The sequence below is a fragment of the Oncorhynchus masou genome, unplaced genomic scaffold (genome assembly GCF_036934945.1).
Source record: "Oncorhynchus masou masou isolate Uvic2021 unplaced genomic scaffold, UVic_Omas_1.1 unplaced_scaffold_3228, whole genome shotgun sequence".
Classification (NCBI taxonomy): Eukaryota; Metazoa; Chordata; class Actinopteri; order Salmoniformes; family Salmonidae; genus Oncorhynchus; species Oncorhynchus masou.
The window spans coordinates 1-24606 of NW_027009643.1; the positions used below are offsets into that span (position 1 = coordinate 1).

The 24606-nt window shown below is 44.3% G+C and overlaps 1 protein-coding gene across 1 annotated transcript in view; it reads right to left on the reverse strand.

Moving 5' to 3' along the window:
• Positions 1-7704: 7704 nt before the first annotated feature.
• LOC135534265 (multiple C2 and transmembrane domain-containing protein 2-like) overlaps positions 7705-24606 on the reverse strand; it is a gene marked incomplete at both ends in the record, with an annotated part of 29483 nt that continues 12581 nt past the window's right edge. Inside the window, 4 exon segments of the mRNA XM_064961343.1 lie at positions 7705-7818; positions 10280-10399; positions 10497-10574; positions 18654-18755. Of these exon segments, the coding sequence (XP_064817415.1) occupies positions 7705-7818; positions 10280-10399; positions 10497-10574; positions 18654-18755 (414 nt within the window).

Sequence of the window (24606 nt, forward strand, 5' to 3'; positions counted from 1 at the left end):
AGGGGATAGTGGTAATAGTTGTAGAATCTAGGGGATAGTGGTAATAGTTGTAGAATCTAGGGGATAGTGGTAATAGTTGTAGAATCTAGGGGATAGTGGTAATAGTTGTAGAATCTAGGGGATAGTGGTAATAGTTGTAGAATCTAGGGGATAGTGGTAATAGTTGTAGAATCTAGGGGATAGTGGTAATAGTTGTAGAATCTAGGGGATAGTGGTAATAGTTGTAGAATCTAGGGACAGTGGTAATAGTTGTAGAATCTAGGGGATAGTGGTAATAGTTGTAGAATCTAGTGGACAGTGGTAGTTGGAATAGGGGATAGTGGTAATAGTTGTAGAATCTAGGGATAGTGGTAATAGTTGTAGAATCTAGGGATAGTGGTAATAGTTGTAGAATCTAGGGGATGTAATAGTTGTAGAATCTAGGAGATAGTGGTAATAGTTGTAGAATCTAGGGGATAGTGGTAATAGTTGTAGAATCTAGGGGATAGTGGTAATAGTTTAGAATCTAGGGGATAGTGGTAATAGTTGTAGAATCTAGGGGATAGTGGTAATAGTTGTGGAATCTAGGGGATAGTGGTAATAGTTGTGGAATCTAGGGGATAGTAATAGTTGGAATCTAGGGGATAGTGGTAATAGTTGTGGAATCTAGGGGATAGTGGTAATAGTTGTAGAATCTAGGGGATAGTGGTAATAGTTGTAGAATCTAGTGGACAGTGGTAATAGTTGTAGAATCTAGGGGATAGTGGTAATAGTTGGATCTAGTGGTAATAGTTGTAGAATCTAGGGGATAGTGGTAATAGTTGTAGAATCTAGGGGATAGTGGTAATAGTTGTAGAATCTAGGGGATAGAATCTGGTAATAGTTGTAGAATCTAGGGATAGTGGTAATAGTTGTAGAATCTAGGGATAGTGGTAATAGTTGTAGAATCTAGTTGGGATCTAGTGGTAATAGTTGTAGAATCTAGGAGATAGTGGTAATAGTTGTAGAATCTAGGAGATAGTGGTAATAGTTGTAGAATCTAGGAGATAGTAATGGTAGAATCTAGGGATAGTGGTCTAGAATCTAGGGATAGTGGTAATAGTTGTAGAATCTAGGGATAGTGGTAGTAGTTCTAGAATCTAGGAGATAGTGGTAATAGTTTTAGAATCTAGGAGATAGTGTAAGAAGTAGTTGTAGAATCTAGGGGATAGTGGTAATAGTTGTAGAATCTAGGAGATAGTGGTAATAGTTTTAGAATCTAGGGGATAGTGGTAATAGTTGTGGAATCTAGGGGATAGTGGTAATAGTTGTGGAATCTAGGGGATAGTGGTAATAGTTGTGGAATCTAGGGGATAGTGGTAATAGTTGTGGAATCTAGGGATAGTGGTAATAGTTGTGGAATCTAGGGGATAGTGGTAATAGTTGTAGAATCTAGTGGACAGTGGTAATAGTTGTAGAATCTAGGGGATAGTGGTAATAGTTGTAGAATCTAGGGGATAGTGGTAATAGTTGTAGAATCTAGGAGATAGTGGTAGTAGTTCTAGAATCTAGGAGATAGTGGAATCTAGATAGTGGTAGTTGTAGAATCTAGGAGATAGTGGTAATAGTTAATAGAATCTAGGGGATAGTGGTAATAGTTGTAGAATCTAGGGGATAGTGGTAGTAGTTAATAGTTGTAGAATCTAGGAGATAGTGGTAATAGTTTTAGAATCTAGGAGATAGTGGAAGTAGTTGTAGAATCTAGGGATAGTGGTAATAGTTGTAGAATCTAGGAGATAGTGGTAATAGTTTTAGAATCTAGGGGATAGTGGTAATAGTTGTGGAATCTAGGGGATAGTGGTAATAGTTGTGGAATCTAGGGGATAGTGGTAATAGTTGTGGAATCTAGGGGATAGTGGTAATAGTTGTGGAATCTAGGGGATAGTGGTAATAGTTGTGGAATCTAGGGGATAGTGGTAATAGTTGTGGAATCTAGGGGATAGTGGTAATAGAATCTTTGGAATCTAGGGGATAGTGGTAATAGTTGTAGAATCTGGGGATAGTGGTAATAGTTGTAGAATCTAGTGGACAGTGGTAATAGTTGTAGAATCTAGGGGATAGTGGTAATAGTTGTAGAATCTAGGAGATAGTGGTAATAGTTGTAGAATCTAGGGGATAGTGGTAATAGTTGTAGAATCTAGGGATAGTGGTAATAGTTGTAGAATCTAGGGGATAGTGGTAATAGTTGTAGAATCTAGGGGATAGTGGTAATAGTTGTGGAATCTAGGGGATAGTGGTAATAGTTGTAGAATCTAGGGGATAGTGGTAATAGTTGTAGAATCTAGGGGATAGTGGTAATAGTTGTAGAATCTAGTGGACAGTGGTAATAGTTGTAGAATCGAGGGATAGTGGTAATAGTTGTAGAATCTAGGGGATAGTGGTAATAGTTGTAGAATCTAGGGGATAGTGGTAATAGTTGTAGAATCTAGGAGATAGTGGTAGTAGTTCTAGAATCTAGGAGATAGTGGTAATAGTTGTAGAATCTAGGAGATAGTGGTAATAGTTGTGGAATCTAGGGGATAGTGGTAATAGTTGTAGAATCTAGGAGATAGTGGTAGTTGTAAAATCTAGGAGATAGTGGTAGTAGTTCTAGAATCTAGGGATAGTGGTAATAGTTGTAGAATCTAGGAGATAGTGGTAGTAGTTCTAGAATCTAGGGATAGTGGTAATAGTTGTAGAATCTAGGGGATAGTGGTAATAGTTGTAGAATCGAGGGGATAGTGGTAATAGTTGTAGAATCTAGGGGATAGTGGTAATAGTTGTAGAATCGAGGGGATAGTGGTAATAGTTGTAGAATCTAGGGGATAGTGGTAATAGTTGTAGAATCTAGGAGATAGTGGTAGTTGTAGAATCTAGGGGATAGTGGTAATAGTTGTAGAATCTAGGGGATAGTGGTAATAGTTGTAGAATCTAGGGGATAGTGGTAATAGTTGTGGAATCTAGGGGATAGTGGTAATAGTTGTGGAATCTAGGGGATAGTGGTAATAGTTGTGGAATCTAGGGGATAGTGGTAATAGTTGTGGAATCTAGGGGATAGTGGTAATAGTTGTAGAATCTAGGGGATAGTGGTAATAGTTGTGGAATCTAGGAGATCGTGGTAATAGTTGTAGAATCTAGGGGATAGTGGTAATAGTTGTAGAATCTAGTGGACAGTGGTAATAGTTGTAGAATCTAGGGATAGTGGTAATAGTTGTAGAATCTAGGAGATAGTGGTAATAGTTGTAGAATCTAGGGGATAGTGGTAATAGTTGTGGAATCTAGGGGATAGTGGTAATAGTTGTAGAATCTAGGGGATAGTGGTAATAGTTGTAGAATCTAGTGGATAGTGGTAATAGTTGTAGAATCTAGGGGATAGTGGTAATAGTTGTAGAATCTAGGGGATAGTGGTAATAGTTGTGGAATCTAGGGGATAGTGGTAATAGTTGTGGAATCTAGGGGATAGTGGTAATAGTTGTGGAATCTAGGGGATAGTGGTAATAGTTGTAGAATCTAGGGGATAGTGGTAGTAGTTGTAGAATCTAGGGGATAGTGGTAATAGTTGTAGAATCTAGGGGATAGTGGTAATAGTTGTAGAATCTAGGGGATAGTGGTAGTAGTTGTAGAATCTAGGGGATAGTGGTAATAGTTGTAGAATCTAGGGATAGTGGTAATAGTTGTAGAATCTAGGGGATAGTGGTAGTAGTTGTAGAATCTAGGGGATAGTGGTAATAGTTGTAGAATCTAGGGGATAGTGGTAATAGTTGTGGAATCTAGGGGAAGTGGTCTAGTTGTAGAATCTAGGGGATAGTGGTAATAGTTGTAGAATCTAGGGGATAGTGGTAATAGTTGTAGAATCTAGGAGATAGTGGTAATAGTTGTAGAATCTAGGGGATAGTGGTAATAGTTGTAGAATCTAGGGGATAGTGGTAATAGTTGTAGAATCTAGGGGATAGTGGTAATATCTGGGGTTGTAGAATCTAGGGGATAGTGGTAATAGTTGTAGAATCTAGGGGATAGTGGTAATAGTTGTGGAATCTAGGGGATAGTGGTAATAGTTGTAGAATCTAGGGGATAGTGGTAATAGTTGTAGAATCTAGGGGATAGTGGTAATAGTTGTAGAATCTAGGGGACAGTGGTAATAGTTGTAGAATCTAGGGGATAGTGGTAATAGTTGTAGAATCTAGTGGACAGTGGTAATAGTTGTAGAATCGAGGGGATAGTGGTAATAGTTGTAGAATCTAGGGGATAGTGGTAATAGTTGTAGAATCGAGGGGATAGTGGTAATAGTTGTAGAATCTAGGGGATAGTGGTAATAGTTGTAGAATCTAGGAGATAGTGGTAGTTGTAGAATCTAGGGGATAGTGGTAATAGTTGTAGAATCTAGGGGATAGTGGTAATAGTTGTAGAATCTAGGGGATAGTGGTAATAGTTGTAGAATCTAGGGGATAGGATAGTTGGAATCTGGGGATAGTTGTGGAATCTAGGGGATAGTGGTAATAGTTGTGGAATCTAGGGGATAGTGGTAATAGTTGTGGAATCTAGGGGATAGTGGTAATAGTTGTGGAATCTAGGGGATAGTGGTAATAGTTGTAGAATCTAGGGGATAGTGGTAATAGTTGTAGAATCTAGTGGACAGTGGTAATAGTTGTAGAATCTAGGGGATAGTGGTAATAGTTGTAGAATCTAGGGGACAGTGGTAATAGTTGTAGAATCTAGGGGATAGTGGTAATAGTTGTAGAATCTAGGGGATAGTGGTAATAGTTGTAGAATCTAGTGGACAGTGGTAATAGTTGTAGAATCTAGGGGATAGTGGTAATAGTTGTAGAATCTAGGGGATAGTGGTAATAGTTGTAGAATCTAGGAGATAGTGGTAGTAGTTCTAGAATCTAGGAGATAGTGGTAATAGTTGTAGAATCTAGGAGATAGTGGTAATAGTTCTAGAATCTAGGGGATAGTGGTAATAGTTGTAGAATCTAGGGGATAGTGGTAGTAGTTCTAGAATCTAGGAGATAGTGGTAATAGTTTTAGAATCTAGGAGATAGTGGAAGTAGTTGTAGAATCTAGGGGATAGTGGTAATAGTTGTAGAATCTAGGAGATAGTGGTAATAGTTTTAGAATCTAGGGGATAGTGGTAATAGTTGTGGAATCTAGGGGATAGTGGTAATAGTTGTGGAATCTAGGGGATAGTGGTAATAGTTGTGGAATCTAGGGGATAGTGGTAATAGTTGTGGAATCTAGGGGATAGTGGTAATAGTTGTGGAATCTAGGGGATAGTGGTAATAGTTGTAGAATCTAGTGGACAGTGGTAATAGTTGTAGAATCTAGGGGATAGTGGTAATAGTTGTAGAATCTAGGGGATAGTGGTAATAGTTGTAGAATCTAGGAGATAGTGGTAGTAGTTCTAGAATCTAGGAGATAGTGGTAATAGTTGTAGAATCTAGGAGATAGTGGTAATAGTTCTAGAATCTAGGGGATAGTGGTAATAGTTGTAGAATCTAGGGGATAGTGGTAGTAGTTCTAGAATCTAGGAGATAGTGGTAATAGTTTTAGAATCTAGGAGATAGTGGAAGTAGTTGTAGAATCTGGGGATAGTGGTAATAGTTGTAGAATCTAGGAGATAGTGGTAATAGTTTTAGAATCTAGGGGATAGTGGTAATAGTTGTGGAATCTAGGGGATAGTGGTAATAGTTGTGGAATCTAGGGGATAGTGGTAATAGTTGTGGAATCTAGGGGATAGTGGTAATAGTTGTGGAATCTAGGGGATAGTGGTAATAGTTGTGGAATCTAGGGGATAGTGGTAATAGTTGTGGAATCTAGGGGATAGTGGTAATAGTTGTGGAATCTAGGGGATAGTGGTAATAGTTGTAGAATCTAGGGGATAGTGGTAATAGTTGTAGAATCTAGTGGACAGTGGTAATAGTTGTAGAATCTAGGGGATAGTGGTAATAGTTGTAGAATCTAGGAGATAGTGGTAATAGTTGTAGAATCTAGGGGATAGTGGTAATAGTTGTAGAATCTAGGGGATAGTGGTAATAGTTGTAGAATCTAGGGGATAGTGGTAATAGTTGTAGAATCTAGGGGATAGTGGTAATAGTTGTGGAATCTAGGGGATAGTGGTAATAGTTGTAGAATCTAGGGGATAGTGGTAATAGTTGTAGAATCTAGGGGATAGTGGTAATAGTTGTAGAATCTAGTGGACAGTGGTAATAGTTGTAGAATCGAGGGGATAGTGGTAATAGTTGTAGAATCTAGGGGATAGTGGTAATAGTTGTAGAATCTAGGGGATAGTGGTAATAGTTGTAGAATCTAGGAGATAGTGGTAGTAGTTCTAGAATCTAGGAGATAGTGGTAATAGTTGTAGAATCTAGGAGATAGTGGTAATAGTTGTGGAATCTAGGGGATAGTGGTAATAGTTGTAGAATCTAGGAGATAGTGGTAGTTGTAAAATCTAGGAGATAGTGGTAGTAGTTCTAGAATCTAGGGGATAGTGGTAATAGTTGTAGAATCTAGGAGATAGTGGTAGTAGTTCTAGAATCTAGGGGATAGTGGTAATAGTTGTAGAATCTAGGGGATAGTGGTAATAGTTGTAGAATCGAGGGGATAGTGGTAATAGTTGTAGAATCTAGGGGATAGTGGTAATAGTTGTAGAATCGAGGGGATAGTGGTAATAGTTGTAGAATCTAGGGGATAGTGGTAATAGTTGTAGAATCTAGGAGATAGTGGTAGTTGTAGAATCTAGGGGATAGTGGTAATAGTTGTAGAATCTAGGGGATAGTGGTAATAGTTGTAGAATCTAGGGGATAGTGGTAATAGTTGTGGAATCTAGGGGATAGTGGTAATAGTTGTGGAATCTAGGGGATAGTGGTAATAGTTGTGGAATCTAGGGGATAGTGGTAATAGTTGTGGAATCTAGGGGATAGTGGTAATAGTTGTGGAATCTAGGGGATAGTGGTAATAGTTGTGGAATCTAGGGGATAGTGGTAATAGTTGTAGAATCTAGGGGATAGTGGTAATAGTTGTAGAATCTAGTGGACAGTGGTAATAGTTGTAGAATCTAGGGGATAGTGGTAATAGTTGTAGAATCTAGGAGATAGTGGTAATAGTTGTAGAATCTAGGGGATAGTGGTAATAGTTGTAGAATCTAGGGGATAGTGGTAATAGTTGTAGAATCTAGGGGATAGTGGTAATAGTTGTAGAATCTAGGGGATAGTGGTAATAGTTGTGGAATCTAGGGGATAGTGGTAATAGTTGTAGAATCTAGGGGATAGTGGTAATAGTTGTAGAATCTAGGGGATAGTGGTAATAGTTGTAGAATCTAGTGGACAGTGGTAATAGTTGTAGAATCGAGGGGATAGTGGTAATAGTTGTAGAATCTAGGGGATAGTGGTAATAGTTGTAGAATCTAGGGGATAGTGGTAATAGTTGTAGAATCTAGGAGATAGTGGTAGTAGTTCTAGAATCTAGGAGATAGTGGTAATAGTTGTAGAATCTAGGAGATAGTGGTAATAGTTCTAGAATCTAGGGGATAGTGGTAATAGTTGTAGAATCTAGGGGATAGTGGTAGTAGTTCTAGAATCTAGGAGATAGTGGTAATAGTTTTAGAATCTAGGAGATAGTGGAAGTAGTTGTAGAATCTAGGATATAGTGGTAATAGTTGTAGGGGAATAGGATTAAACATGGCTGATTGGAGCGAGGCGCTGTACTGACCAGGTCCTGGTTGGCCCGTCCAGATGCAATCTGAAGATAGTTCCATGTGATGAGCAGAACCAGACAGAGAGGCAACATGTAGAACTCCCAATGCCACACCGCCAGCAGGAATATCTATAGGAAGAGAGAACGGGAGAGGAGGAGAGGAAAGGAGGAGAAGAGAAGTAGCATAGGACAGAGGGGAGCGGAGTAGGGGAGGAGAAGGAGTAGAGAAGGAGATGAGGGGAGAGGAGTAGGGGATGAGAGGGGAGGAGGAGAAGAGAAGTAGCATAGGACAGAGGGGAGCGGAGTAGGGGAGGAGAAGGAGTAGAGAAGGAGATGAGAGGAGAGGAGTAGGGGATGAGAGGGGAGGAGGAGAAGAGAAGTAGCATAGGACAGAGGGGAGTGAAGTAGGGAAGGAGATGAGGAGTACAGGGGAGGAGTAGTGGAGAGGAGGATGGGAGAAGAGGGGAGGAGTAGGGTGAGAAGAGAGGGGAGATGAGAGGATGAGTACATGGGAGGAGTAGGGGAGAGGAGAGGCAGATGGGAGAAGGGAGGATAAACTGATAAAGGGTCACTTCATTAACTGAACATTAAATACATGACATACACTGTATTTACCATACACTCCATCTCTTCTTCTCCTCTAGTGGGACCAGTCTACACTGTAGCTGAGGCTAGATCCTATCGTCTTCTCCTCTAGTGGGACCAGTCTACACTGTAGCTGAGGCTAGATCCTATCTTCTTCTCCTCTAGTGGGACCAGTCTACACTGTAGCTGAGGCTAGATCCTATCTTCTTCTCCTCTAGTGGGACCAGTCTACACTGTAGCTGAGGCTAGATCCTATCGTCTTCTCCTCTAGTGGGACCAGTCTACACTGTAGCTGAGGCTAGATCCTATCTTCTTCTCCTCTAGTGGGACCAGTCTACACTGTACCTGAGTGCTAAGGCTAGATCCTAACGTCTCACAGTACATATCTATAGCAGGGGCTAGAATCTGTCCTCTCACAGTACATATCTATAGCAGGGGCTAGAATCTGTTCTCTCACAGTACATACTTATTGCAGGGGCTAGAATCTATCCGCTCACAGTACATATCTAAAGCAGGGGCTAGAATATATCCTCTCACAGTACATATCTATAGCAGGGGGTAGAATCTATCCCCTCACAGTACATATTTATAGCAGGGGCTAGAATCTATCCTCTCACAGTACATATCTATAGCAGGGGCTAGAATATATCCTCTCACAGTACATATCTATAGCAGGGGCTAAACTCTGCCCCTCTCACAGTACATACAGTGGGGCAAAAAGTATTTAGTCAGCCACCAATTGTGCAAGTTCTCCCACTTAAAAAGATGAGAGAGGCCTGTAATTTTCATCATAGGTACACTTCAACTATGACAGACAAAATGAGAAAAAATCCAGAAAATCACATTGTAGGATTTTTTATGAATATATATATAATATGACATTTATTGTTTTGAAACTTCTGTATTTGTAATGTTTACTGTTAATTTTTATTGTTTATTTCACTTTTGTATATTATCTACCTAACTTGCTTCGGCAATGTTAACACATGTTTCCCATGCCAATAAAGCCCCTTGAATTGAATTGAATTAAATTGAATTAAATTGAGAGAGAGAGATAGAGAGAGAGAGAGAGAGAGAGAAGAGAGAGAGTAGAGAGAGAGAGAGAGAGATAGAGAGAGAGAGAGAGAGAGAGAGAGAGAGAGAGAGAGAGAGAGAGAGGAGACAGAGAGAGAGAGTTCAAGGAGAGGCTGACTGCTACAGACAGAGACAGAGAGAGAGAGAGAGAGAGAGAGAGAGAGAGGAGAGAGAGGAGAGACAAGAGAGAGAGAGAGAGGCTGACTGCTACAGACAGAGAGAGAAAGAGAGGCTGACTACTACAGACAGAGACAGAGAGAGAGAGAGAGAGAGAGAGAAGGAGAGAGAGAAGGAGAGAGAGAGAGAGGAGAGAGAGCGAAAGAGAGAGAGAGCGAGAGAGGAGACAGAGAGAGAGAGTTCAAGGAGAGGCTGACTGCTACAGACAGAGACAGAGAGAGAGAGAGAAGGAGAGAGAGGAGAGAGAGAGAGAGAGGAGAGACAAGAGAGAGAGAGAGAGAGAGAGAGAGAGAGAGAGAGAGGAGAGAGAGGAGAGAGAGGAGAGAGAGGAGAGACAAGAGAGAGAGAGAGAGAGAGAGAGAGTGAGAGAGAAAGAGAGAGAGAGAAGGAGAGAGAGGAGAGAGAGGAGAGAGAGGAGAGACAAGAGAGAGAGAGAGAGAGAGAGAGAGAGAGAGAGAGGAGAGGCTGACTGCTACAGACAGAGACAGAGAGAGAGAGAGAGAGACAGAGAGAGAGAGAGAGAGTTCAAGGAGAGGCTGACTGCTACAGACAGAGAGAGAGGAGAGGCTGACTGCTACAGACAGAGACAGAGAGAGATAGATTCCCATATTGAGAACACCTATTGACTGGAAATGGGGAACCCCCTGCTAGGGATTCTGGTTGTATGGGAGACACTGTAGATGGTGCTGCTATACTACAGTATATCTAGTTTGGTAAAGCTAGGTTTAGATGTTGAAAAGGGTGACTGCCTCACCAGGAAGGCTATGAGACTCCTCTGGAAACTCTCCCACTGGAAACAGCTGTTGATGTACTGGAATGTGGACTGCACTGCTCTGTAAAGGGTACGCACGCGGGACACGTTACGCGCCAACATCTGGAACGAATACAGAAACACACCTTAAAAAGACGCTGAGAACAACACAACACGGCTGCCTGTTTCACAATATTTCAACTATGGAGATTCATTTAGCAAACCTTTTAGAAAACTTTGGATTGTCTTCCATGAATTTCTTCTCCTTTGGTTTAAATGTTCTGATAGCTGCTCTGACCTAAAAACACAAGATGAAAACAGAAGTCAAATGGAGAGAGATGGAGGAAGACACAGGTTGTTCCTGTTGATTTATTTATTTATTTTATTTCACCTTTATTTAACCAGGTAGGCAAGTTGAGAACAAGTTCTCATTTACAATTGCGACATGGCCAACATAAAGTAAAGCAGTTCGACACATACAACGACACAGAGTTACACATGGAGCAAAACAAACATACAGTCAATAATACAGTATAAACAAGTCTATATACGATGTGAGCAAATGAGGTGAGATAAGGGAGGTAAAGGCAAAAAGGCCATGGTGGCAAAGTAAATACAATATAGCAAGTAAAACACTGGAATGGTAGATTTGCAATGGAAGAATCTGCAAAGTAGAAATAAAAATAATGGGGTGCAAAGGAGCAAAATAAATAAATAAATTAAATACAGTAGGGAAAGAGGTAGTTGTTTGGGCTAAAATATAGGTGGGCTATGTACAGGTACAGTAATCTGTGAGCTGCTCTGACAGCTGGTGCTTAAAGCTAGTGAGGGAGATAAGTGTTTCCAGTTTCAGAGATTTTTGTAGTTCGTTCCAGTCATTGGCAGCAGAGAACTGGAAGGAGAGGCGGCCAAAGAAAGAATTGGTTTTGGGGGTGACTAGAGCGATATACCTGCTGGAGCGTGTGCTACAGGTGGGAGATGCTATGGTGACCAGCGAGCTGAGATAAGGGGGGACATTACCTAGCAGGGTCTTGTAGATGACATGGAGCCAGTGGGTTTGGCGACGAGTATGAAGCGAGGGCCAGCCAACGAGAGCGTACAGGTCGCAATGGTGGGTAGTATATGGGGCTTTGGTGACAAAACGGATTGCACTGTGATAGACTGCATCCAATTTGTTGAGTAGGGTATTGGAGGGTATTTGGTAAATGACATCGCCGAAGTCGAGGATTGGTAGGATGGTCAGTTTTACAAGGGTATGTTTGGCAGCATGAGTGAAGGATGCTTTGTTGCGAAATAGGAATTCTAGATTTAACTTTGGATTGGAGATGTTTGATATGGGTCTGGAAGGAGAGTTTACAGTCTAACCAGACACCTAAGTATTTGTAGTTGTCCACGTATTCTAAATCAGAGCCGTCCAGAGTAGTGATGTTGGACAGGAGGGCAGGTGCAGCAAGCGAAGAGGTTGAAGAGCATTTAGTTTTACTTGTATTTAAGAGCAATTGGAGAGAGAGATGGAGGAAGACACAGGTTGTTCCTGTTTAAATAGAGAGAGATGGAGGAAGACACAGGTTGTTCCTGTTTAAATAGAGAGAGATGGAGGAAGACACAGGTTGTTCCTGTTTAAATAGAGAGAGATGGAGGAAGACACAGGTTGTTCCTGTTTAAATAGAGAGAGATGGAGGAAGACACAGGTTGTTCCTGTTTAAATAGAGAGAGATGGAGGAAGACACAGGTTGTTCCTGTTTAAATAGAGAGAGATGGAGGAAGACACAGGTTGTTCCTGTTTAAACAGAGAGAGATGGAGGAAGACACAGGTTGTTCCTGTTTAAATAGAGAGAGATGGAGGAAGACACAGGTTGTTCCTGTTTAAATAGAGAGAGATGGAGGAAGACACAGGTTGTTCCTGTTTAAATAGAGAGAGACGGAGGAAGACACAGGTTGTTCCTGTTTAAACGGAGAGAGAGACGGAGGAAGACACAGGTTGTTCCTGTTTAAATAGAGAGAGAGATGGAGGAAGACACAGGTTGTTCCTGTTTAAATAGAGAGAGACGGAGGAAGACACAGGTTGTTCCTGTTTAAATAGAGAGAGACGGAGGAAGACACAGGTTGTTCCTGTTTAAATAGAGAGAGATGGAGGAAGACACAGGTTGTTCCTGTTTAAATAGAGAGAGATGGAGGAAGACACAGGTTGTTCCTGTTTAAATAGAGAGAGACGGAGGAAGACACAGGTTGTTCCTGTTTAAATAGAGAGAGATGGAGGAAGACACAGGTTGTTCCTGTTTAAATAGAGAGAGATGGAGGAAGACACAGGTTGTTCCTGTTTAAATAGAGAGAGAGATGGAGGGGGACACAGGTTGTTCCTGTTTAAATAGAGAGAGAGATGGAGGGGGACACAGGTTGTTCCTGTTTAAATAGAGAGAGAGATGGAGGAAGACACAGGTTGTTCCTGTTTAAATAGAGAGAGATGGAGGAAGATACAGGTTGTTCCTGTTTAAATAGAGAGAGACGGAGGAAGACACAGGTTGTTCCTGTTTAAATGGAGAGAGATGGAGGAAGACACAGGTTGTTCCTGTTTAAATAGAGAGAGATGGAGGAAGACACAGGTTGTTCCTGTTTAAATGGAGAGAGATGGAGGAAGACACAGGTTGTTCCTGTTTAAATAGAGAGAGATGGAGGAAGACACAGGTTGTTCCTGTTTAAATAGAGAGAGATGGAGGAAGACACAGGTTGTTCCTGCACACAGTACAGTACAGTATCTGACAGGACTGGTCCAGATGACCCTACAGTACAGTATCTGACAGGACCGGTCCAGATGACCCTACAGTACAGTATCTGTCAGGACTGGTCCAGATGACCCTACAGTACAGTATCTGTCAGGACTGGTCCATCGGTCCAGATGACCCTACAGTACAGTATCTGTCAGGACTGGTCCATCGGTCCAGATGACCCTACAGTACAGTATCTGTCAGGACTGGTCCAGATGACCCTACAGTACAGTATCTGTCAGGACTGGTCCATCGGTCCAGATGACCATACAGTACAGTATCTGTCAGGACTGGTCCAGATGATCCTACAGTACAGTACCTGACAGGACTGGTCCAGATGACCCTACAGTACAGTATCTGTCAGGACTGGTCCAGATGACCCTACAGTACAGTATCTGTCAGGACTGGTCCATCGGTCCAGATGACCCTACAGTACAGTATCTGTCAGGACTGGTCCAGATGACCCTACAGTACAGTATCTGTCAGGACTGGTCCATCGGTCTAGATGACCCTACAGTACAGTATCTGACAGGACCGGTCCATCGGTCCAGATGACCCTACAGTACAGTATCTGACAGGACTGGTCCAGATGACCCTACAGTACAGTATCTGTCAGGACTGGTCCGGATGACCCTACAGTACAGTATCTGTCAGGACTGGTCCAGATGATCCTACAGTACAGTACCTGACAGGACTGGTCCAGATGACCCTACAGTACAGTATCTGTCAGGACTGGTCCAGATGACCCTACAGTACAGTATCTGTCAGGACTGGTCCATCGGTCCAGATGACCCTACAGTACAGTATCTGTCAGGACTGGTCCAGATGACCCTACAGTACAGTATCTGTTAGGACTGGTCCAGATGACCCTACAGTATAGTATCTGTCAGGACTGGTCCAGATGACCCTACAGTACAGTATCTGTCAGGACTGGTCCGGATGACCCTACAGTACAGTATCTGTCAGGACTGGTCCAGATGACCCTACAGTACAGTATCTGACAGGACCGGTCCATTGGTCCAGATGACCCTACAGTACAGTATCTGACAGGACTGGTCCAGATGACCCTACAGTACAGTATCTGACAGGACCGGTCCATCGGTCCAGATGACCCTACAGTACAGTATCTGTCAGGACTGGTCCAGATGACCCTACAGTACAGTATCTGACAGGACTGGTCCAGATGACCCTACAGTACAGTATCTGTCAGGACTGGTCCAGATGACCTTACAGTACAGTATCTGTCAGGACTGGTCCAGATGACCCTACAGTACAGTATTTGACAGGACTGGTCCAGATGACCCTACAGTACAGTATCTGTCAGGACTGGTCCAGATGACCTTACAGTACAGTATCTGTCAGGACTGGTCCAGATGACCCTACAGTACAGTATCTGACAGGACTGGTCCAGATGACCCTACAGTACAGTATCTGTCAGGACTGGTCCAGATGACCCTACAGTACAGTATCTGACAGGACTGGTCCAGATGACCCTACAGTACAGTATCTGACAGGACTGGTCCAGATGACCCTACAGTACAGTATCTGTCAGGACTGGTCCAGATGACCCTACAGTACAGTATCTGACAGGACCGGTCCATCGGTCCAGATGACCCTACAGTACAGTATCTGACAGGACTGGTCCAGATGACCCTACAGTACAGTATCTGACAGGACCGGTCCATCGGTCCAGATGACCCTACAGTACAGTATCTGACAGGACCGGTCCATCGGTCCAGATGACCCTACAGTACAGTATCTGACAGGACCGGTCTAGATGACCCTACAGTACAGTATCTGTCAGGACTGGTCCAGATGACCCTACAGTACAGTATCTGACAGGACTGGTCCAGATGACCCTACAGTACAGTATCTGACAGGACTGGTCCAGATGACTCTACAATACAGTATCTGACAGGACTGGTCCAGATGACCCTACAGTACAGTATCTGTCAGGACTGGTCCGGATGACCCTACAGTACAGTATCTGTCAGGACTGGTCCAGATGACCCTACAGTACAGTATCTGACAGGACTGGTCCAGATGACTCTACAATACAGTATCTGTCAGGACTGGTCCAGATGACTCTACAATACAGTATCTGACAGGACCGGTCCATCGGTCCAGATGACCCTACAGTACAGTATCTGTCAGGACTGGTCCAGATGACCCTACAGTACAGTATCTGACAGGACTGGTCCAGATGACCCTACAGTACAGTCTCTGTCAGGACTGGTCCAGATGACCCTACAGTACAGTATCTGTCAGGACTGGTCCATCGGTCCAGATGACCCTACAGTACAGTATCTGTCAGGACTGGTCCAGATGACCCTACAGTACAGTATCTGTCAGGACTGGTCCATCGGTCCAGATGACCCTACAGTACAGTATCTGTTAGGACTGGTCCAGATGACCCTACAGTACAGTATCTGTCAGGACTGGTCCAGATGACACTACAGTACAGTATCTGTCAGGACTGGTCCAGATGACCCTACAGTACAGTATCTGTCAGGACTGGTCCATCGGTCCAGATGACCCTACAGTACAGTATCTGTTAGGACTGGTCCAGATGACCCTACAGTATAGTATCTGATAGGACCGGTCTAGATGACCCTACAGTACAGTATCTGTCAGGACTGGTCCAGATGACCCTACAGTACAGTATCTGTCAGGACTGGTCCAGATGACCCTACAGTACAGTATCTGTCAGGACTGGTCCGGATGACCCTACAGTACAGTATCTGTCAGGACTGGTCCAGATGACCCTACAGTACAGTATCTGACAGGACCGGTCCATTGGTCCAGATGACCCTACAGTACAGTATCTGTCAGGACTGGTCCAGATGACCCTACAGTACAGTATCTGTCAGGACCGGTCCATCGGTCCAGATGACCCTACAGTACAGTATCTGTCAGGACTGGTCCAGATGACCCTACAGTACAGTATCTGTCAGGACTGGTCCAGATGACCCTACAGTACAGTATTTGACAGGACTGGTCCAGATGACCCTACAGTACAGTATCTGTCAGGACTGGTCCAGATGACCTTACAGTACAGTATCTGTCAGGACTGGTCCAGATGACCCTACAGTACAGTATCTGACAGGACTGGTCCAGATGACCCTACAGTACAGTATCTGTCAGGACTGGTCCAGATGACCCTACAGTACAGTATCTGACAGGACTGGTCCAGATGACCCTACAGTACAGTATCTGTCAGGACTGGTCCAGATGACCCTACAGTACAGTATCTGACAGGACCGGTCTAGATGACCCTACAGTACAGTATCTGACAGGACTGGTCCAGATGACCCTACAGTACAGTATCTGACAGGACTGGTCCAGATGACCCTACAGTACAGTATCTGACAGGACTGGTCCAGATGACCCTACAGTACAGTATCTGACAGGACCGGTCCATCGGTCCAGATGACCCTACAGTACAGTATCTGACAGGACTGGTCCAGATGACCCTACAGTACAGTATCTGACAGGACTGGTCCAGATGACCCTACAGTACAGTATCTGACAGGACTGGTCCAGATGACCCTACAGTACAGTATCTGACAGGACTGGTCCAGATGACCCTACAGTACAGTATCTGACAGGACTGGTCCAGATGACCCTACAGTACAGTATCTGACAGGACCGGTCCAGATGACTCTACAGTACAGTATCTGTTAGGACCGGTCCAGATGACCCTACAGTACAGTATCTGTCAGGACTGGTCCAGATGACCCTACAGTACAGTATCTGACAGGACTGGTCCATCGGTCCAGATGACCCTACAGTACAGTATCTGACAGGACTGGTCCAGATGACCCTACAGTACAGTATCTGACAGGACTGGTCCAGATGACCCTACAGTACAGTATCTGACAGGACTGGTCCAGATGACCCTACAGTACAGTATCTGACAGGACCGGTCCATCGGTCCAGATGACCCTACAGTACAGTATCTGTCAGGACTGGTCCGGATGACCCTACAGTACAGTATCTGTCAGGACTGGTCCAGATGACCCTACAGTACAGTATCTGACAGGACCGGTCCATTGGTCCAGATGACCCTACAGTACAGTATCTGACAGGACCGGTCCATCGGTCCAGATGACCCTACAGTACAGTATCTGTCAGGACTGGTCCAGATGACCCTACAGTACAGTATCTGTCAGGACTGGTCCAGATGACCCTACAGTACAGTATCTGACAGGACCGGTCTAGATGACCCTACAGTACAGTACCTGATAGGACCGGTCCATCGGTCCAGATGACCCTACAGTACAGTATCTGACAGGACCGGTCCAGATGACCCTACAGTACAGTATCTGACAGGACTGGTCCAGATGACCCTACAGTACAGTATCTGACAGGACTGGTCCAGATGATCCTACAGTATAGTATCTGTCAGGACTGGTCCAGATGACCCTACAGTACAGTATCTGACAGGACTGGTCCAGATGACCCTACAGTACAGTATCTGTCAGGACTGGTCCAGATGACCCTACAGTACAGTATCTGACAGGACCGGTCTAGATGACCCTACAGTACAGTACCTGATAGGACCGGTCCATCGGTCCAGATGACCCTACAGTACAGTATCTGACAGGACCGGTCCAGATGACCCTACAGTACAGTATCTGACAGGACTGGTCCAGATGACCCTACAGTACAGTATCTGTCAGGACTGGTCCATCGGTCCAGATGACCCTACAGTACAGTATCTGTCAGGACTGGTCCAGATGACCCTACAGTACAGTATCTGACAGGACTGGTCCAGATGACCCTACAGTACAGTATCTGTCAGGACCGGTCCAGATGACCCTACAATACAATATCTGATAGGACAGGTCCATCGGTCCAGATGACCCTACAGTACAGTATCTGTCAGGACTGGTCCAGATGACCCTACAGTACAGTATCTGATAGGACCGGTCCATCGGTCCAGATGACCCTACAGTACAGTATCTGACAGGACTGGTCCAGATGACCCTACAGTACAGTATCTGATAGGACCGGTCCATCGGTCCAGATGACCCTACAGTACAGTATCTGTCAGGACTGGTCCAGATGACCCTACAGTACAGTATCTGTTAGGACCGGTCCAGATGACCCTACAGTACAGTATCTGACAGGACCGGTCCATCGGTCCAGATGACCCTACAGTACAGTATCTGTCAGGACTGGTCCATCGGTCCAGATGACCCTACAGTACAGTATCTGTTAGGACCGGTCCAGATGACCCTACAGTACAGTATCTGACAGGACCGGTCCATCGGTCCAGATGACCCTACAGTACAGTATCTGACAGGACTGGTCCAGATGACCCTACAGTACAGTATCTGATAGGACCGGTCCATCGGTCCAGATGACCCTACAGTACAGTATCTGTCAGGACTGGTCCAGATGACCCTACAGTACAGTATCTGTTAGGACCGGTCCAGATGACCCTACAGTACAGTATCTGACAGGACCGGTCCATCGGTCCAGATGACCCTACAGTACAGTATCTGACAGGACCGGTCCAGATGACCCTACAGAACAGCCCCTATACCCTATGGGCCCTGGCCAACAGAATAGACTGGAAGGGCATCAGACAGTGTGATTGGACTCACTGGGTTAAAGACGAGCTCCAGCTCTAGGGAGATGCTTCCTTTAGACAGACCCCCCAGATCCTCTTTCTTCAAGGGACAGCAGATCGGTTGACCATTGTGGATCTGGAGGGGACAGAGAGTGTAATGTAATGTACAGGTAATATATAGAGACCAACACTAAGCTGGAACAGTGGATTACTGGAAAACAGAGGGTGAAGACATGACTGGACTGGACTGTAAGGCCCTCTTGACGTGGACTCCCAGAGACTGGAGGAGTGGTCACTATGTTACTCACAGAGAGTAGAGGAATGGCCACTATGCTACTCACAGAGAGTAGAGGAATGGTCACTATGCTACTCACAGAGAGTAGAGGAATGGTCACTATGCTACTCACAGAGAGTAGAGGAATGGTCACTATGTTACTGACAGAGAGTAGAGGAATGGCCACTATGCTACTCACAGAAAGCAGAGGAATGGTCACTATGTTACTCACAGAGAGTAGAGGAATGGCCACTATGCTATAATAATAATATATAATAATAATAATATATCCCATTTAGCAGACGCTTTTGTCCAAAGCGACTTACAAGTCGGCTGGGGCCACTACTTTTACATATGGGTGGTCCCAGCGGGAATCGAACCCACGACGCTTGGCGTTGCAAGCGCCATGCTCTACCGACTGAGCCACACAGGACCCTACTCACAGAAAGCAGAGGAATGGTCACTATGTTACTCCCAGAGACTGGAGGAGTGGTCACTATGTTACTCACAGAGAGAGTAGAGGAGTGGTCACTATGTTACTCACAGAAAGCAGAGGAATGGTCACTATGTTACTGACAGAGAGTAGAGGAATGGTCACTATGTTACTCACAGAAAGCAGAGGAATGGTCACTATGCTACTCACAGAAAGCAGAGGAATGGCCACTATGCTACTCACAGAAAGCAGAGGAATGGTCACTATGTTACTGACAGAGAGTAGAGGAATGGTCACTATGTTACTCACAGAGAGTAGAGGAGTGGTCACTATGTTACTCACAGAGAGTAGAGGAATGGTCACTATGTTACTGACAGAGAGTAGAGGAATGGTCACTATGTTACTCACAGAGACTGGAGGAGTGGTCACTATGTTACTGACAGAGAGTAGAGGAATGGTCACTATGTTACTCACAGAGAGTAGAGGAGTGGTCACTATGTTAATCACAGAAAGCAGAGGAATGGCCACTTTATAACTTACAGAAAGCAGAGGAATGGCCACTATGCTACTCACAGAAAGCAGAGGAATGGCCACTATGCTACTCACAGAAAGCAGAGGAATGGCCACTATGCTACTCACAGAAAGCAGAGGAATGGTCACTATGTTACTGACAGAGAGTAGAGGAATGGTCACTATGTTACTCACAGAGAGTAGAGGAGTGGTCACTATGTTACTCACAGAGAGTAGAGGAATGGCCACTATGCTACTTACAGAAAGCAGAGGAATGGTCACTATGTTACTGACAGAGAGTAGAGGAATGGTCACTATGTTACTCACAGAGAGTAGAGGAGTGGTCACTATGTTACTCACAGAGAGTAGAGGAGTGGCCACTATGTTACTCACAGAGAGTAGAGGAGTGGCCACTATGTTACTCACAGAGAGTAGAGGAGTGGCCAATATGCTACTTACAGAGAGTAGAGGAGTGGTCACTATGTTACTCACAGAGAGTAGAGGAGTGGCCACTATGCTACTTACAGAGAGTAGAGGAGTGGTCACTATGTTACTCACAGAGAGTAGAGGAATGGTCACTATGTTACTGACAGAGAGTAGAGGAATGGTCACTATGTTACTCACAGAAAGCAGAGGAATGGCCACTATGCTACTCACAGAAAGCAGAGGAATGGTCACTATGCTACTTACAGAAAGCAGAGGAATGGCCACTATGCTACTCACAGAAAGCAGAGGAATGGCCACTATGCTACTCACAGAAAGCAGAGGAATGGCCACTATGCTACTCACAGAAAGCAGAGGAATGGTCACTATGCTACTCACAGAAAGCAGAGAATGGCCACTTTATAACTTAGAGAAAGCAGAGAATGGCCACTATGCTACTCACAGAAAGCAGAGGAATGGCCACTATGCTACTCACAGAAAGCAGAGGAATGGCCACTATGCTACTCACAGAAAGCAGAGAATGGCCACTATGCTACTCACAGAAAGCAGAGGAATGGCCACTATGCTACTCACAGAAAGCAGAGAATGGCCACTTTATAACTTAGAGAAAGCAGAGAATGGCCACTATGCTACTTACAGAAAGCAGAGGAATGGCCACTATGCTACTCACAGAAAGCAGAGGAATGGCCACTATGCTACTCACAGAAAGCAGAGAATGGCCACTATGCTACTCACAGAAAGCAGAGGAATGGTCACTATGCTACTTACAGAAAGCAGAGGAATGGCCACTATGCTACTCACAGAAAGCAGAGGAATGGCCACTATGCTACTCACAGAAAGCAGAGGAATGGCCACTATGCTACTCACAGAAAGCAGAGGAATGGTCACTATGCTACTCACAGAAAGCAGAGAATGGCCACTTTATAACTTAGAGAAAGCAGAGAATGGCCACTATGCTACTCACAGAAAGCAGAGGAATGGCCACTATGCTACTCACAGAAAGCAGAGAATGGCCACTATGCTACTTACAGAAAGCAGAGGAATGGCCACTATGCTACTTACAGAAAGCAGAGGAATGGCCAGGTTACTACTTACAGAAAGCAGAGGAATGGCCACTCTGCTACTCACAGAAAGCAGAGGAATGGTCACTATGCTACTCACAGAAAGCAGAGAATGGCCACTTTATAACTTAGAGAAAGCAGAGAATGGCCACTATGCTACTCACAGAAAGCAGAGGAATGGCCACTATGCTACTCACAGAAAGCAGAGAATGGCCACTTTATAACTTACAGAAAGCAGAGGAATGGCCACTATGCTACTCACAGAAAGCAGAGGAATGGCCACTATGCTACTTACAGAAAGCAGAGGAATGGCCACTATGCTACTCACAGAAAGCAGAGGAATGGCCACTATGCTACTTACAGAAAGCAGAGGAATGGCCACTATGTTACTCACAGAAAGCAGAGGAATGGTCACTATGCTACTCACAGAAAGCAGAGGAATGGTCACTATGCTACTCACAGAAAGCAGAGGAATGGCCACTATGCTACTTACAGAAAGCAGAGGAATGGCCACTATGCTACTTACAGAAAGCAGAGGAATGGCCAGGTTACTACTTACAGAAAGCAGAGGAATGGCCACTCTGCTACTCACAGAAAGCAGAGGAATGGCCACTATGCTACTCACAGAAAGCAGAGGAATGGTCACTATGCTACTCACAGAAAGCAGAGAATGGCCACTTTATAACTTACAGAAAGCAGAGGAATGGTCACTATGCTACTTACAGAAAGCAGAGGAATGGCCACTATGCTACTCACAGAAAGCAGAGGAATGGCCACTATGCTACTCACAGAAAGCAGAGGAATGGCCACTATGCTACTCACAGAAAGCAGAGGAATGGTCACTATGCTACTCACAGAAAGCAGAGAATGGCCACTTTATAACTTAGAGAAAGCAGAGAATGGCCACTATGCTACTCACAGAAAGCAGAGGAATGGCCACTATGCTACTCACAGAAAGCAGAGAATGGCCACTTTATAACTTACAGAAAGCAGAGGAATGGCCACTATGCTACTCACAGAAAGCAGAGGAATGGCCACTATGCTACTCACAGAAAGCAGAGGAATGGCCACTATGCTACTCACAGAAAGCAGAGGAATGGTCACTATGCTACTCACAGAAAGCAGAGAATGGCCACTTTATAACTTAGAGAAAGCAGAGAATGGCCACTATGCTACTCACAGAAAGCAGAGGAATGGCCACTATGCTACTCACAGAAAGCAGAGAATAGCCACTTTATAACTTACAGAAAGCAGAGGAATGGCCACTATGCTACTCACAGAAAGCAGAGGAATGGCCACTATGCTACTTACAGAAAGCAGAGGAATGGCCACTATGCTACTCACAGAAAGCAGAGGAATGGCCACTATGCTACTTACAGAAAGCAGAGGAATGGCCACTATGTTACTCACAGAAAGCAGAGGAATGGTCACTATGCTACTCACAGAAAGCAGAGGAATGGTCACTATGCTACTCACAGAAAGCAGAGGAATGGCCACTATGCTACTTACAGAAAGCAGAGGAATGGCCACTATGCTACTTACAGAAAGCAGAGGAATGGCCAGGTTACTACTTACAGAAAGCAGAGGAATGGCCACTCTGCTACTCACAGAAAGCAGAGGAATGGCCACTATGCTACTCACAGAAAGCAGAGGAATGGTCACTATGCTACTCACAGAAAGCAGAGAATGGCCACTTTATAACTTACAGAAAGCAGAGGAATGGTCACTATGCTACTTACAGAAAGCAGAGGAATGGCCACTATGCTACTCACAGAAAGCAGAGGAATGGCCACTATGCTACTCACAGAAAGCAGAGGAATGGCCACTATGCTACTCACAGAAAGCAGAGGAATGGTCACTATGCTACTCACAGAAAGCAGAGAATGGCCACTTTATAACTTAGAGAAAGCAGAGAATGGCCACTATGCTACTCACAGAAAGCAGAGGAATGGCCACTATGCTACTCACAGAAAGCAGAGAATGGCCACTTTATAACTTACAGAAAGCAGAGGAATGGCCACTATGCTACTCACAGAAAGCAGAGGAATGGCCACTATGCTACTCACAGAAAGCAGAGGAATGGCCACTATGCTACTCACAGAAAGCAGAGGAATGGTCACTATGCTACTCACAGAAAGCAGAGAATGGCCACTTTATAACTTAGAGAAAGCAGAGAATGGCCACTATGCTACTCACAGAAAGCAGAGGAATGGCCACTATGCTACTCACAGAAAGCAGAGAATGGCCACTTTATAACTTACAGAAAGCAGAGGAATGGCCACTATGCTACTCACAGAAAGCAGAGGAATGGCCACTATGCTACTTACAGAAAGCAGAGGAATGGCCACTATGCTACTCACAGAAAGCAGAGGAATGGCCACTATGCTACTTACAGAAAGCAGAGGAATGGCCACTATGTTACTCACAGAAAGCAGAGGAATGGTCACTATGCTACTCACAGAAAGCAGAGGAATGGTCACTATGCTACTCACAGAAAGCAGAGGAATGGCCACTATGCTACTTACAGAAAGCAGAGGAATGGCCACTATGCTACTTACAGAAAGCAGAGGAATGGCCAGGTTACTACTTACAGAAAGCAGAGGAATGGCCACTCTGCTACTCACAGAAAGCAGAGGAATGGCCACTATGCTACTCACAGAAAGCAGAGGAATGGTCACTATGCTACTCACAGAAAGCAGAGAATGGCCACTTTATAACTTACAGAAAGCAGAGGAATGGCCACTATGCTACTCACAGAAAGCAGAGGAATGGCCACTATGCTACTTACAGAAAGCAGAGGAATGGCCACTATGCTACTCACAGAAAGCAGAGGAATGGCCACTATGCTACTCACAGAAAGCAGAGAATGGCCACTTTATAACTTACAGAAAGCAGAGGAATGGCCACTATGCTACTCACAGAAAGCAGAGGAATGGCCACTATGCTACTTACAGAAAGCAGAGGAATGGCCAGGTTACTACTTACAGAAAGCAGAGGAATGGCCACTATGCTACTCACAGAAAGCAGAGAATGGCCACTATGCTACTCACAGAAAGCAGAGAATGGCCACTATGCTACTCACAGAAAGCAGAGGAATGGCCAGGTTACTACTTACAGAAAGCAGAGAATGGCCACTATGCTACTCACAGAAAGCAGAGAATGGCCACTATACTACTTACAGAGAGTAGAGGAATGGCCAGGTTACTACTTACAGAAAGTAGAGGAATGGCCACTATACTACTTACAGAGAGTAGAGGAATGGCCA